General features: G+C 43.9%; 1 protein-coding gene across 7 annotated transcripts in view; it reads right to left on the bottom strand.

The window, feature by feature from the left end:
- The window catches only part of CLASP2 (cytoplasmic linker associated protein 2), a 425,149-nt gene that overhangs the window by 25,353 nt on the left and 383,236 nt on the right, over window positions 1-16,560 (bottom strand). For all 7 annotated transcript variants that reach the window (XM_058184362.1, XM_058184359.1, XM_058184356.1 and 4 more), the window contains 3 exons: window positions 9,700-9,843; window positions 9,360-9,466; window positions 8,388-8,541 (listed from right to left, as the gene is read on the bottom strand). In XM_058184362.1, coding sequence (XP_058040345.1) covers window positions 8,388-8,541; window positions 9,360-9,466; window positions 9,700-9,843 — 405 coding nt within the window. The remainder of the gene's footprint in view (window positions 1-8,387; window positions 8,542-9,359; window positions 9,467-9,699; window positions 9,844-16,560) is intronic.

Raw genomic sequence — 16,560 nt, 5'->3', positions numbered from 1 at the left:
CTGAGAGAGGCAGTTTGTTTAATATAAATTCAGAGGGCTCTCCGGACATCTAGGGTATACCAGGATCTTTCCAGCCGGTGTACCGGATCTGGAGAAAAGTTGGGAAGAATTAGCTCTTGTGATCTATGGAACAGTGAGTTAACCTTAGGCAGGAAGGTGGGATCTAGCCGGAGGACCACCCTATCTGAGTGAAACACGCAGAGATCCGCCCTGGTGGAAAGGGCAGCAAGCTCAGATATTCTGCGAGCTGAAGTAATGGCTACTAGAAAGGCCACTTTGTATGACAAATGTTGTAGGCCACACTCCCTCAAAGGCTCGAAGGGGCCCTTGGTGAGGGAGGTCAGAACCTTCGTGAGGTCCCAAGATGGGTACCTGTGGACTACTGGAGGGCAAAGGTTGGTTGCTCCCCTCAGAAATTGGCGGATGAGGGGCCGATGGGCTAGGGAGCGTTTAGCACTGCAAGTTAAAATAGAAGAGAGAGCAGCTACCTGCCGTCGAAGCGTGTTCGCTGCCAGACCTTGTTCCAATCCGTGTTGAAGGAATATCAGGATAGTGACCGTAGAGGCAGTCGTAGGGTCTATGTTCTTGCTTGAACACCAGGTGCAGAAGGTGCGCCAGGTCGATCCGTAGATGCGAATGGTGGAACTACGACGAGACGCCAGGATGGTGTTGACGACGTTGGTAGGTAAATGTCTCTTCCTCAGGAGGCTCCACTCAAGCGCCAAGCGGTCAGCTTGTACCACTGAGGGTCCGGATGGGCCAGCTGCCCTTGGCTGAGGGACAACTTGACCTGAGGAAGCTTCCAGGGGGGCGCCACTGAGAGAGCCACCAGGTCCGCAAACCACGGGCGCCGAGGCCAGTGTGGAGCCAGCAAGATGAATTCCGTCTGTTCCTTCAGCATCTTCCCGATAACCTTGGGTATTATTGGAATGGGAGGGAAGGCATAAAGGAGGCCGGGGGACCAAGGGCTGCGCAGAGCGTCTATGCCCTCCGCCCCCGGGACTGGGTACCTGGAGAAGAATCAATCCAGTTGACGATTGCCTCGAGTGGCAAAGAGGTCTACCAACGGGTTCCCGAAGCGGCGTGTGATCTCGAGGAACATGTCCGGATTCAGCTGCCACTCCCCGTGGTCGACTGAGACTCTGCTGAGCCAGTCGGCTTGTGTATTCACCACCCCTGATATATGAGAGGCCCGTATGGACCTCAGGTGAGCCTCCACCCAGAGGCCCAGTTGCACTGCCTCCTGCAACAGGGGCTGAGAGTGGGTTCCCCCTAGGCGGTTCACATGAGCCTTTGCGGCCACATTGTCCGTTAAAATTAGAATGTCCTGATTGAGAACAATGTCCTGGAATGATAGTAAGGCCAGATGAATGGCCATTAGTTCTAACCAGTTTATGTTGTGGGTCAGGTCCTTTGGGACCACTGACCCTGAGCCATGTTTGATCCCAGATGGGCGCCCCAGCCATGAAGACTGGTGTCTGTTGTCAAGACTAGATGTTGGGGTTCCCTGAAATCTCTGCCTTTTGACAGGGCTGGGGAGATCCACCATAGAAGGGAATGCCTGACCTGTTCTGGAAGTTGGACAAGTATTGGTGACGTAGCTGTGTGTGCCTTTTGATACGGGAGTAGAAACCACTGCAATGTCCTGCAGTGGAGACGAGCCCAAGGCACAATGCCGATGCAGGAGACCAGTTTTCCTAAGAGTTGGGAAAGGATCTTTAAGGGAATTAGACGTCTTTTGGTCACCCCTCTGACTAGATTCTGTAAATTGGAGAGACGCTCCTGTGATAGATAAACTCGGCCCTCGACCGTATCTATGATGGCCCCTAAGTGTTGGATTCGATTCGTAGGATGTAGGTGACTTTTGGCCCTGTTGATCGAGAATCCGTGGGCTTCGAGAACCTGAATTGTTGTGGACAAATCCGCTGCCGCCAGGGTCTCTGTCCGAGATTGGATGAGGAGATCGTTCAGATAAGCTTGCATTCTGATTGGAATTGCCCGGAGATGAGCCATGAGGGTGGCCATCAGTTTTGAGAAGACCCTGGGGGCAGAGGAGAGCCCGAATGGGAGGGCACAATATTGGTAATGGAGACCCCCGTGGCAGAAGCGGAGGAATCGTCTGTGAGCCGGAAGAATAGGGACGTGTAAGTATGCTTCCGTCAGGTCCACTGACGTGAGGAAGTCTCTCTCCCTGATGCTCTCCAAGATGGACTGGAGTGACTGCATCTTGAACGCCTGTAAACTATGTGGCGGTTCAGGGCCTTCAGGTCGAGGATTGCTCTCCATCCCCCCAAGGACTTTGGGACTATGAACAGTCGGGAGTAAAACCCCTGACCGTGCTGGTCTCATGGCACCGGTTGGATGGCCTGAATTGAGAGAAGATGTTTTATGGCCGATGCCACGAGAAACCGTTTCGTCGGGTCTCGAGATAACGGGCACCTGACGAAGTGACTCGGAGGGATGGAGATGAATTCCAGGGAGAGACCCAACCTGATCGTCTCCCTGACCCAAGAGTCCGTGGTGGACTCTTCCCATTGGCTGGCGAAGAGAGCCAGTCTGCCCCCAATGGGAGGGACGGGCAAGCAGTCAACGGAGCGTCTGAATGGACGACCTCTCCCCCCCCCCGAAAGGGCCGCTTGAAGGAACCCTTCTGAATCTGACCTCCCTGTCTATCCTGTTGTCAGGCCTGGAAACCATATTAAACTTTAGGTTTCCAGACCCTGCCACATTTTTATCTTGAGGAGAAGAGGGGGGGTTGAGGGGTATGGTAACATTCTTCCAGCGGTCAAGGTCGGATGGTGTTCACGTCTGCAGGAAGAGTGGCAAGAAGTTACTCGAATGAACTGGAAGAACGTGGGACCGTGTGATCGTCAGAGGGGTCAGGGGGGTGGGACTATTGGGGTTTGTATAACTGGGGAAACGAATCCGGAACTTCAGTTTTGGGAATTGCACTCATCGTGTGCCAGTCTCCTCATGCTAGTAAAGGACTTTGAGAAAAAGAAAAGATGCCTCCGAGTCTCTTTTACGCAGAAGAGGTATTTCTGGAACCTTGACACCTGTCTATCCTGTCTACCCTGTTTGGGGGAGAAGGGTCTTTGGGTTCTGGAATTTCCAAAGTTAGAATCAGCCGCCCTGAAGGGACGAAAATAGGGGGTGGGTCTGGAGTCTAAACGGCAGGACATGCTTGGAAGGATCTTGCGTTTGTCCTTGGTCTCTATAAGTAAGGGATCCAAGGCTGCTCCAAAAAGTGAGGTCCCCGAATACGGGGCTGAAGCCAACCGCCATTTGTTTTTGGCGTCAGCTTGCCAGCGCCTGAGCCAAAGAAGGCAGCGTGAGGATACTGTGGAACCAATCGATTTAGCAGCAAATCGAGAAGCGTTTAGGGTGGTATCGGTTGAGTATTCGATGGCAGCTATAATCTTGTTTAGGTCCTGATGGGACCGGGTGTCAGTGACTGGTAAACGGTCACGCAACTGTTTTAACCACAAGAGGGCAGCCCGATTAAAGAAAGAGGCCGAGGAAGAGGCCCTAACGGCCCAGGCTGCAGCCTGATGACTTTTAACCAGGGTTTGTTCGGCACGCTTATTTTCCGGGCGAAGGGTTTCCTCTGGAGGTCCTGTGACCACAGATGGTCCTGCTAATGCAAATACTGGGGCATCAACTGTGGGGATTTGCAATAATTTAAGGAAGTTAGGTTCCAAATTATACAAGCGGCGGTCCAAGGCATTGGGATTAGGACCAGCTATGGGAGTGTTCCATTGTCTATCAACTACCTCCACAAAAAGTTTGGGGGCAGGCACCTCTTCTGACTCAACCACCGGAACTGAAAACAAGTCCAAGGGTGGATCAGTGGCCTCCGAGGTAGGGTCGGTGCAGGTCGGGTTACTCCCAGCCGGGTAGTGACCTTGGCCTTGTGTAACAAGGACCGAAATAGTTGTGGGTTAAAGAGACTCACAAAGGAGGGTTGGTCTGGGACCAAATCCTCATCCTCAGAGAGGTTCTCATCCCTGAGGTCCCCTTCATCCACCAGTGAAGCCTGAGATGGAGAATGAACTTGGAAATCTCCAGTCTGAGCTGTGGAGTAGTCCTGCACCAAATCGTGACTAGTTTGGGATGCTGCATATTCCGAAATTCATGAATGGGTTCGTACCTGCCTGGAAGCAGTAATGCCCCTCTGAACAGCAGCTGCGATCATATCTGCCATAGCTGCAGGGTCATTAGACTCCGGGCCAACTTCCTGATGACTTACAGGCCCCCTGGGAATTGTGGTCCTAGAAGACACTGCTGCTGACTCCTGTAATGGAGGGGCTGCAGGTAAAATATCTACTTCGGATATGGAAATAGGACAGAATAAATCTGTGGTGGGCAGAGGCTGGGATGAGGCTACAGAAACATCAGGTGATAAGGAAGTCAATGGAACCCCAGAAGCCTGCGCAGGAGACTGAACTGGTAAGGAGGTGGATTGCTGTTCCTGTATAATATCAGTAGATTCCCTCACTGCCCTTGCAATGGCCCGATCCATAGCCTTCTGGCGTCGTAGGGCCTTCTTTTCAGAAGTCTTAGAAATAGCCTTTTGGGTCTTGGAAATAGAGGATTGAGGTGCCTCTGACCTCGTGGGTGCATGAGAGCTCGAAGAACTAGGCCCTGGAATTGGACTAGTCTGATGTTGCTTTCTTTTACTAGGCCGACTGGAGGAACGGCGGCCATCTTGAAAGGCTTTAACCGAAGGTTAGGCCTCAAAACCCACGTGGACAAGGCCTGGATGAGAAGGCTGTGAGCCTCTATAGGCCCAAGCCAAGGCCTAATACAATTATAAACCTAGGACAAATTACAAATTAAAATTACAATGAGTGAAAAAGTCCCAATTCTCTATATATCCCTAGGGCCTACTAGGTGATAAAGTATTTTGCCACATGGCTACTAAGGAGCCGGAGGTGGCTAAGAAAGGAGATCGTACTCACAGACTGAAGGCCTTAATGGGCAGCAGGAGAGCCAGCCGAAGATCGGTGTAGAGGCTCTGCAGATTCACCAGAGCGATCGGGAGCGAAGCCCAGGAGCGCCTACAAAGATCCGGCGACTGCAAAATAGGCCCGTCAATGGCCTTGATCAGGTCGGGCGATCTTTACAAATGCCCCAGAGCTCAGGCAGGGGCTGGCTGGCTGGCCTAAACCCTTTTTTGGGTAGGCCAGGGCAATCGGGAAGAACCCGGGAGCGCCTGAAGTTTTATCTGCCTTGATTAAAGCCGCCACGTGGCTGTATGTTAAATTCGGCAGCCGCCGAATCTGCCAGCCATGGGGAGGTGTAATTAATTCCTCTCAGCCTCCCTGCTCTGTATCCAGCGGCTTCTTATGCTGTCCCCAGCGGTATCGGGCTGAATCGCCCTTCTCGCTGGGGGGGGGGAGGGGGAGCGCTCAACCTACAATGGCCTTACCAGAAGGAAAGAATTAAATAGGGCTGAATCGCCCTCCTATTTAAAGAACTAAATGCTTACTTTTACTTTCCGTTGAAACCAAAAAGGGAAGCAGCTCAGAAAAGTGCGTCTGTCCCAATCAGATCGAGTCTGAAAGCTGGAAGGCACCAGGAGGAGGAGGTGCTTTTCAACTAGCAGACTCGATCCCATTGGATACAGACCGAGTCACTCCCATGCCTGGCTGCTGGTCCCGCCCTGCTGGAGAATAACCCATCCTGGCCCCTCCCTGCGATCAAGATGAGAAGGGCGTATCAGGTAGGACCAACACCCCTTTTCAAGAGTTCGTACTTTTTGGAAGGGGGAGAGGCTAGTCCTTACATAAAGCAGCTAGGACTTGCCAAGCTTGACTTTTTTACTGATAAAACAAAAATGTGAAATAGCGTTGATATTCCTGGGGGTATCTGTAACACAGATAATGATTTGGCCTTGCAGGCAAATTGTGGAAACTGCAAGTGCAATGTTTCTAAATGTAAGATCATGTAGGGAAAAATAATTATCTGACAGAATATTGGGGGTACAGTGTTAGAACAGCAGAAGAATTTAAGTAAGCTCATAGCAGATAACTACAAAATGAGCAAACAATGTGCATTGCTAGAGAGATCACCAGCAAGAAAAACGAGGTTCTAATCCTGCTATATAGCAATAGCACTTAGACTTATATACCACGCCATAGTACTTTTACAGCCCTCTTTAAGCGGTTTATAGAGTCAGCATATTGCCCCCAACAATCTGGGTCCTCATTTTACTGACCTCAGAAGGATGGAAGGCTGAGTCAACCTTGAGCTAGTGAGATCTGAACTACCAAACTGTAGCTAGCAGTCAGCTGAAGTAGCCTGCAGTGCTGCTCTCTAATCACTGCAGCACCTTGGCTTTTATATAGAGCTTTAGTCAGACCCATTTGGAATTCTATGTTCAGTTCTGGAGACATCACTTAAAAAAAGGATATTGCTAAGATGGAGCAAATTTTGAGACAGGCAACAAAAATGGTACAGGGTTTGGAGGACAAAACATATCAGGAAAGATTGGAGGAAATAATATATACAGCTAGCAGGACAGAAGGGAAAGCAGGGGGCATGATTGAAACATTAAGCATATTAAGAGTATGAAGATTCTAGAAGACAGTATTTTCAGTATTAATCAAAAATCGAGAACATGGAAGTAGAACCTCAAACAAACAAAAGGTAAGTTCAAAAGTAAAGTTAGAATGTATTATTTCACAGAAAGAACAGTGGAATCTTGGAGCCAACTTCCAGCAGAACTAATGAGTCAATCACCAATAATTAAGTATAAACATGCTCGGGATAAACAAATATTCATTCATCATTGTCAAAAATTAAGGAAAAATATAATAATAATAAATAAATAAAGAAGGAAGAAATAACTTCAAAGGGTGCACTTGAAGGAGCTACTACCGTATTTTTCAGACTATAAAATGAACTGGATTAAAAGATGTACCTTAATTTTTTGGGAGGAAAACAAGAAAAAAAAATTCTGCCTCTGCCTACCAGCATCAGGATCAGTGGCGTTCTCACTTTCATTTGGATTTTGATAACAAGTAGCACAGACCTTTTTTTCTGTTTAAAACAAACCTTATCACCCTATGTGCATTTAACTGGAGTGGGTGTGGTGAGGTATGATTTTCATGGGGGCAGAAGAGGACTTGGCACCAAGTCCCCCCAGTCTTCCTACCTATAATCGTAGGTGTTGAAAGCCTGGCTTTCTCGCAGCAAGGCCTGATAGAGATGCAGCACTTCAGTCCTCCTGGACGCTGCCATCTTGTAAACATGATGCTGGGCTTCCCGGCAAATCCCTTGCACCTTTGCTGCCTCAGTCTGAGCCTGATTTCTGAAGCCCCCGGGGAAGCATGGAGGTCGGGACTCAGTTGGCAAAGTGGGTGCTGCACAGGGGCCATAAAGCAAGGTGCTGCCACCCGATAACAATGTTGCTGTGATCTCTGCCACATGGAACTGCCCAAAAACGCGATGCTCTTTTTTTGCCTCTGCATGCCCCATTTTTGGAATGTGTTTATGAGATGGCAGCGTCCAGGAGAACTGAAGTGCTGTGTCTGTATTGGGCCTTGCTGCAAGAAAGTCAGGCTTTCAATACCTATGGCTATAGGTAGGAAGACGGGAATGTCTCAATAGTGGAGCCTTCGGTGCCAAGTTCCTCTTCTGCCCCATGAAGATCATCTCCACCCCACCCCACCCACTCCAGTTAAATGCGCTTGGGATGATAGGGTTTGTTTTAAATGGATAAAAAGATCTGTGTTGCTCGTTATCAAAATCTGAGTGGAAGTGAGGATCCCTGCCACCTGGAACAGCCGGAAAATGCGATGCACTGAGGCCGACAACCACCGAAGGGTGGGGGCCAGCAGGTGGACAGGGCTACATTCGGTGTATAAGACACACTCAAATTTTCACCCTCTTTTTTTTGGGGGGGGGAGTGCGTCTTATACTCTGAAAATATGGTAGGTCTTTTTCTACCATCAGTTTTTTTATGATTCTAAGATTCATTTGATGCAAATATATTATTTTTCAGTTTTAACTTGTTTGTCCTTACATTTTTACACACACACACACACACACACACACACACACACACACACACACACACACACACACAGAGTTTTATATCAACACGTGATATTACCAGTAAATGCAAACATATTTTACTAGCTCAAAGAAATTAGATTCAAAATGAGAACTATTTTTTTAGGCTAGGGCTCTCTTATAATTATGTCTCCACATATTTTTTTTTTTAATTAGGGCTAATTCCCATTTACTTTGGGTAATGTTTACCTCAAAGAACATGCATCTTTTGTTTTCTTGCATATGGGCTGAAAAAAACAAGCACCCAAATATATATCAGTATGGACCTGAATTATTTTTCAATTTACAGATTTTTCCATAATACTTACTGAATCACCATCTTCTTTTTTTGAATCGCGTTTCATAGGTTCATTCATATCTTCCTGACTGCGGAAGCTAAAGTTCTGGATTGCCTCAGTCACTCCACGGAGAGAACTATATATATCTTCTGAATTCAGATTTTCAGAATCGTAATCAAATGCACTATTAAATAACAGCAATAAAAATATTGTGAAGCAGTTTTAATTTCAGCAAATTCTCTAATGAATATTTCTATGTGTTAATTTGTACATACAACAATGGGAATTTAGATGACTGTTTATATTAAAATAATTAATTAGGCTAGAAATAATATATATATATATGTATATGTATGTATGTATATATATATATATGTATGCCTCTTTTCGAGCTGTGGCAAAGCATTGCTAGATTAGAAATTTAGACAAGGAGCAGCTATTGTAACAGGGTTGCATGGGGTTAATGGGGTTAATAATTTAGAAATAAAATATGATCACAAAGAGCAAGTATGGAAGAAAACATTCTGCTGTTCATAGTGGGGATTTTACAAGGGTAACCAGGCAAATAATGAGACAAATTAATATTTTTCTTTTAACAAAATATTTGAAAGTACTTCTAAGAAAGAAAAGGAGAAAAAGAAAGGAACAAAGAAATTTACAAACTATATAAAATTGAACATATTTCAAAATAAATGAATTATATGGTAAGCAGCATTAGGATTTTTGAGGAATTGATGTTTTAAATAGACTGTCACTATATTTTTCTTAAATTAAATTATGTTGCAGTTAATTCATATTTGTATTTAAATTGGTTGAAAACTTAATGTTATTTAAATGTTACAAAGCTGAATTAGATGCAGAACTCTGTGAAATGGCTGATTCTACAGGGAAAAGCTATTTCTGCCATTCTTCAAGAAAAATCATGGTGGAAACAAATTCATCTTTATCAGTGAAAGCTTTTTGTTGGGTGAGAGTCAGTGCTGATAATATTTATTATCTTACCTTGGTGATAATGTGTTCTGGGATGTATTGGTTGGTGAAGTGATGGGGCTAGACCAACTAGCTGGTGAGCGTGGAACAGGCCTTGTTAATGGGCTTCCCATGGGCCCCTATAAAACACACACACATTCCTCTTGAGTCTTTTGAGCAGGATTTATCCTTATACTGATATAAAAATCTCTGAAGAATGCTTCATGCATTTTTTAGAATAAAGACTCAAAGTTCCGATTTGAAAACTAACATAAAAATAATAATAAAAGAGGGCTACTAAGTGCTAATGGTGTTAATTCAGCATAGTTTAATGGAAATTATCTCTAGGTACTGTAAATGATTATAAATATACCTGTCCCCCATTGCCTGTATTACGGAGGTGACTGTGAAGCAACTTTGTGGCACCATCTTGAAATGTTTTTGGTAAAGCACCCAACAGCATTGTAAATTCTGGGGTATTGAGTTCAAAAAGAGAAATCAGCACTGACTGCGCAGCCTAGGAAAATGATAAAATAATTAAGCCAGACTTGAAGAACAATTGTTGATAATTTCTTAATAATGGAATTGTAAAATATATTCACATTCAATGAACCTCTTTTTTCTTCCCTGGACTTCCAATAACACATACCTCCTTCATTATGAAATTCTAAACTTATGACAAAAGTTTAAAATATAATTACATACAAGTAAGCTAACTCTTGGGTTCTTTATAGTTCAGTAAAACAATTACTAAACTTTGGGAGGGGTCAATCCACATAAATCATTCTATAAAATGTTACATACATTCAATCCTTGAATTTGATATTGCAATAATTTTGAAATCAGCACTGTACATTTATTTTCAACTATAGCCTTAAAATATATGTGCAGCATTTTGCCAAAATAAATGGGCTGGGTTTCACTGCATACTGGGTGGCATTAAAAAAAGGCTTGTATATTTGATCTTCAGCTTTTTAGGAAACCAGATATCAGAAACCTCTGCAAGTTGTGTGAATAAAGCCATATTCTTACGACATTTGATGACGTACAGAGCATATAATAGATGTTTTTCTAGCTTCTATTAGCGAAATGTATGATATACAATACTAGACTATGATGTGAGAATAATCTGTATTAGGCTTGTTAGATTCTAATATCATTTTTTTTCTGATTCAGCAGAGCCTGGCTGTCATTCATTCATTTAGAATTTGTCAAATAGAGGCTTCCGGGGTGACATCATGGTATTGTGATCTAAGAAACAGCTCTGTCTTCTTGGATTGATTTTCTGCGCTTGGAAGCCGGTAGCAGCAGGAACTGACCCTGGAGAGGTTGGATCTGTAGAGGGGAAATTCTCAGGGTAACGGGGAGGTGCGCGATCCCGGTTATGGAAAGAAGAACCCCTTGAATTTCCAGTGCGGAAGAGACCGGCTGTAATGGTCGGATCCGGAAGCATGACGGCCCATTTGTAGAGAAGGAAACAAGAAGTAAAAAAACAGCCAAAACATCGGTGATCAGAGATGGGACAGAGTGAGCTACTTGGCTACTTCCCCCACTTGGTGGAATTTACAAGGTGTGACAAGGGAGGCTCTAAAAGGAGGAAAAGTGGCGCACTGGGCGGTGGAACGGAACAGCATGAAAGAAGCTGAAGAGAGAAAAGAGGGTGACTGGAGGAGTTGAAAGGAAGAGAAAGGAAGGAATTTGAATTTTGGTAAAGATTGGGACTAATTGGATTGTGATTTGAATGTGAAAAAAGGTGGAGTGTGGATAAACAACTTAAACGAAGAGGCTTGGAGTGTGGATAAGAATGACAGTAACAGTGACAGTGTTAAGGGAACAGACATCTTGGATGAAGGAAAGTAGCAAATGGAAGAGGATCTGACAGTGCAAGGAAGTAGGAGAGTGGAGAACTTGTTAAGAACCACCAAGAAACTTTAGGCTGGGGAGATCAGAAGCCAGAGGTGTATATTGTGTATAGTGTCTATTTAGAAGTAAATAATATGGTATATGTCTAGATTTTCTTTTTTTATTACTGTTATCATTTGTTGTTTAATTGACTCTTGAAAATAGTGATATATTATAAATTAGTGTATATAAATAGATAAATTTAATTGAAAATAGGGGTAAATAATTTAGATTTGGACTAATTATTATTATTGTCTTTCTCGGTTTTGTATCCTTGCCTATATACCCCTTTTTTATCTGAAGCTGATGAAAGATGGTAGAACACTATTTCTTTTGTCCTCAGCTCATAAAAAAGTCCTTGTAATTCTTTACAGTAGTTACTTGATTTTGTAGAAAAGACTGAACAATATTAGATAGCACTCTTCAGCTTAATTTTGAAGCAGTTATGAAGTTAAAGAATGAAGGGCAATGAAAATGGATTTACATTTTAGCTTTAGGGCAATTGTGTTATTGTTGTTGTTGTTGTTTTTACACTTTAAAAAAGAACTGGAAAGACACTAACTCATTTTTCCCAGTCCAAATCCTCCTGGGAGAGCAAATTTATTTTATATTTTATGTTTCTTCTCTAATTCTCTTACCTGGGGAGGTCTGCATTTTACACTCTAATTCTTCCAATTTCTTTTGTAAATCCAATTGTTGTCTTCTTTTTTCTTTATTTCTCCTTGTCCCATATGCAATTGTCAGGCCTCTGACATAAACCTTGGTTGTATTCCAAAGGTTCTGTAGAGTCGTGTCCTCATTTAAATTTTCCTTCAGGAAGAAATCTAGTTCTTTTCCCATCAGTCAATATACCTTTTTTATCTGAAGTAATATACTCAGGTTTTCGCGGGTGTTTGTATGTAGGTCTTTGGTTATTCGGGTTTTCTCCCGCGTAAAATTGGAAGTGTCTTGGCGACGTTTCGACGAAGTCTCATTTGTCATCTTCAGGCTTCAGCTTCGTGCTGTTTCTTTATACCTTTCTTCGTCTTTGAAGAAATTCTGCAATTCTTCTGTGATTGCAGAAACAGCTGCAATCACACATTGCTCCCAGAAGCACGAAGCTGAAGCCTGAAGATGACGAATGAGACTTTGTCGAAACGTCGCCAAGACACCTCTAATTTTACACGGGAGAAAACCCGAATAACCAAAGACCCATAATACATTCGCCGAAAAACTCAGAAAATATATATATATATATATATATATTTGTTTTCTGAGGTTTTCACGGTGTTTGTATATAGGTCTTTGGTTATTCGGGTTTCTCCGTGTAAAATTGGAAGTGTCTTGGCAGCGTTTGACAAAGTCTCATTTGTCATCTTCAGGCTTCAACCGTGCTTCTGGGAGCAATGTGTGATGTTTCTTCCTTTTAACTGCTAGTGGGGTTTGAACTGATTGGGTGGGAGCTTGGCTGTGCTCTGATTGGATGGGGTTTTTCTGTGCTCTGATTGGCTGGGGTGTGTCCTGTGTTGGTGGGGGCTTGGTTGTGCTCAGTCTAGTCTGTGCTGCAGATTTGAGCTGGTGAGCTGCATAGCTGTTGTTTGGCTTTGTGGTGGTGCTACATCTTCATAGTGGGTGTCAGTCTGCTGCATGAATGGATTGGAGGGGTTTGAATTGGCTAATGTTGCAGCTGCGGTCTGGCTTCTGGTCCTTGGTCGTGCTTCATGATCAGTGTGGGTTTGGGTCTGCTTTCTGGGTGGATGTGCGGTGGTGACATCCTGTGTGGACCTTGTGAGTGTGGGTCTGGTGTCATTCCTCGTGTTAGGGACTCGTTTGTCAATAAGGGCGGGTTTCCAAATGGCTGGTAGGCGGAGGTGTCATCTCGTTTGTTCATGCTGTGTGGGCGTTTTTCTATCTCAATGGCTTCTCTGATTATTCTGTTGTTAAAGTGTTCAGTTTTGGCGATAGTTCTGGTCTTTTTAAAGTCAATATCGTGTCCTGTGACTTTAAAGTGTTGGACCAGGGAAGAAGTTGGTTCCTCTTTTTTGAATGAGTTCTTGTGTTCTTCAATGCGTGCACTTATTCTTCTGTTGGTTTGTCCAATGTATGTGGTGGGGCAGGCGGTGCATGGGATTTCATATACTCCTTGATTTTCTAACTCAATTTTGTCTTTGGGGTTTCTTAGGATGGTGGATATTTTTCTGTTTGTGCAGAATGCTGTCTTGATGTTGTGTTTGTGGAGGATCTTGCTGATTCTGTCTGTGGTGCCTTTTATATATGGGAGGAGGGCTGTGCCCTTTTCTTGTTCTCTGTCTTGGATTTTAGTGGGGTTTGAACTGATTGGGTGGGAGCTTGGCTGTGCTCTGATTGGATGGGGTTTTTCTGTGCTCTGATTGGCTGGGGTGTGTCCTGTGTTGGTGGGGGCTTGGTTGTGCTCAGTCTAGTCTGTGCTGCAGATTTGAGCTGGTGAGCTGCATAGCTGTTGTTTGGCTTTGTGGTGGTGCTACATCTTCATAGTGGGTGTCAGTCTGCTGCATGAATGGATTGGAGGTTTGAATTGGCTAATGTTGCAGCTGCGGTCGGGCTTCTGGTCCTTGGTGGTGCTTCATGGTCAGTGTGGGTTTGGGTCTGCTTTCTGGGTGGATGTGCGGTGGTGACATCCTGTGTGGACCTTGTGAGTGTGGGTCTGGTGTCATTCCTCGTGTTAGGGACTCGTTTGTCAATAAGGCGGGTTTCCAAATGGCTGGTAGGCGGAGGTGTCATCTCGTTTGTTCATGCTGTGTGGGCGTTTTCTATCTCAATGGCTTCTCTGATTATTCTGTTGTTAAAGTGTTCAGTTTTGGCGATAGTTCTGGTCTTTTAAAGTCAATATCGTGTCCTGTGACTTTAAAGTGTTGGACCAGGAAGAAGTTAGTTCCTCTTTTTGAATGAGTTCTTGTGTTCTTCAATCGTGCACTTATTCTTCTGTTGGTTTGTCAATGTATGTGGTGGGCCAGGCGGTGCAGGGGTTTTCTTATCCTCCTTGATTTTCTAACTCATTTTTGTCTTTGGGGTTTCTTAGGATGGTGGATATTTTTCTGTTTGTGCAGAATGCTGTCTTGATGTTGTGTTTGTGGAGGATCTTGCTGATTCTGTCTGTGGTGCCTTTTATATGGGAGGAGGGCTGTGCCCTTTCTTGTTCTCTGTCTTGGATTTTAGTGGGGGTTCTTTTGGATTAGCTTGGTAATCTTATTTGTTTGGAATCCATTGGATGTTAGCACGTTAGTGAGAGTGTCTAGTTGGGTTTTGGGTGTTGTTCATCAGCTAAGCATTTTGTTCTGAGATGAGTGTCTTGGCTACGGGTTGATCTGTGCTGGGTGGTGGTGTGAGAGTGCAGATACCGCCATCTGCACGCACTCACACCACCACCCAGCACAGATCAACCCGTAGCCAAGACACTCATCTCTAGAACAAAACGCTTAGCTGACAACAACACCCAAAACCGAACTACACTCTCACAAACGCATTAACATCCAATGGATTCCAGAGAAATAAGATTACCAAACTAATCCAAAAGAACCCCACTAAAACCCAAGACAGAGAACAAGAAATGGCACAGCCCTCCTCCCATATATAAAGGCACCACAGACAGAATCAGCAAGATCCTCCACAAACACAACATCAAGACAGCATTCTGCACAAACAGAAAATATCCACCATCCTAAGAAACCCCAAAGACAAAATTGAGTTAGAAAATCAAGGAGTATATGAAATCCCATGCACCGCCTGCCCCACCACATACATTGACAAACCAACAGAAGAATAAGTGCACGATTGAAGAACACAAGAACTCATTCAAAAAGAGGAACCAACTTCTTCCTGGTCCAACACTTTAAAGTCACAGGACATGATATTGACTTTAAAAGACCAGAACTATCGCCAAAACTGAACACTTTAACAACAGAATAATCAGAGAAGCCATTGAGATAGAAAACGCCCACACAGCATGAACAAACGAGATGACACCTCCCGCCTACCAGCCATTTGGAAACCCGCCTTATTGACAAACGAGTCCCTAACACGAGGAATGACACCAGACCCACACTCACGAGGTCCACACAGGATGTCACCACCACACATCCACCCAGAAAGCAGACCCAAACCCACACTGATCATGAAGCACCACCAAGGACCAGAAGCCAGACCGCAGCTGCAACATTAGCCATTTCAAACCCTCCAATCCATACATGCAGCAGACTGACACCCACTATGAAGATGTAGCACCACCACAAAGCCAAACAACAGCTATGCAGCTCACCAGCTCAAATCCCCTGCAGCACAGACTAGACTGAGCACAACCAAGCCCCCACCAACACAGGACACACCCCAGCCAATCAGAGCACAGAAAACCCCATCCAATCAGAGCACAGCCAAGCTCCCACCCAATCAGTTCAAACCCCACTAGCAGTTAAAAGGAAGAAACAGCTGCGATCACACATTGCTCCCAGAAGCACGGTTGAAGCCTGAAGATGACGAATGAGACTTTGTCGAAACGCCGCCAAGACACTTCCAATTTTACACGGGAGAAAACCCGAACAACCAAAGACCTATATATATATATATATATATATATATATATATATATATATATATATATATATGTATGTATGTATGTATGTATAATTTTATACTATATTATATATATATAAATAATTATACTATATTAATATATTAGTATATTATTACCTAATTATACTATCTAAATATTTAAGTATCTGATTATTCTAGTTAATAAAATTTAAAAATTGTAATTGAGGGAATATTCAACATTTAAGGGTTGATAGTAAAGATAAACTCCAGGAGGAGAAAGGAAATAGAGCTTTGTATGGTCTTGTGGAGGAAGTTCTTTAAGAAACTAGATATGTCAAATTCAACAACAGTGACCAAAGTTGCAAAAAAAGTTACACAAATGACTGCCTCGCCAGCAGGACAAAAACTGATAGGGAACATGCTGGGAGGTGAGAAAGCAGGGACTTCAACAAACTTACAAAGCAAGCAGACAACTCTGAATATGATTCAGGAGGTACTTCTAAAAATGCAAGAGTCGATTGGGTAAAACCATGAAGAATTGATAAATGATGTGGATGAGATGAAAGATCACATAAGAAAATTAGACGAGAGAATGGAAGAAATACAGGAGTCAATGGTTAAGAACGAACAGAGGATAAAAGCAGTGGAAGAAAGAAAGGAGCAGACAGAAAAAAAATTGATGAGACAGAAAAGAAACTAATGACAAAAAACCGAGAATTTGAAGAGGTAATAACATTTCTGGAAATGGACAATTCCACGTTTTATTTGCAATTTCAGACTATCCAAG

Source organism: Ahaetulla prasina, chromosome 4, assembly GCF_028640845.1.
Source record: "Ahaetulla prasina isolate Xishuangbanna chromosome 4, ASM2864084v1, whole genome shotgun sequence".
Lineage (NCBI taxonomy): Eukaryota > Metazoa > Chordata > Lepidosauria > Squamata > Colubridae > Ahaetulla > Ahaetulla prasina.
Note: the sequence above shows the minus strand (reverse complement) of the source record. Positions and strands in the feature narration are given on the sequence as shown.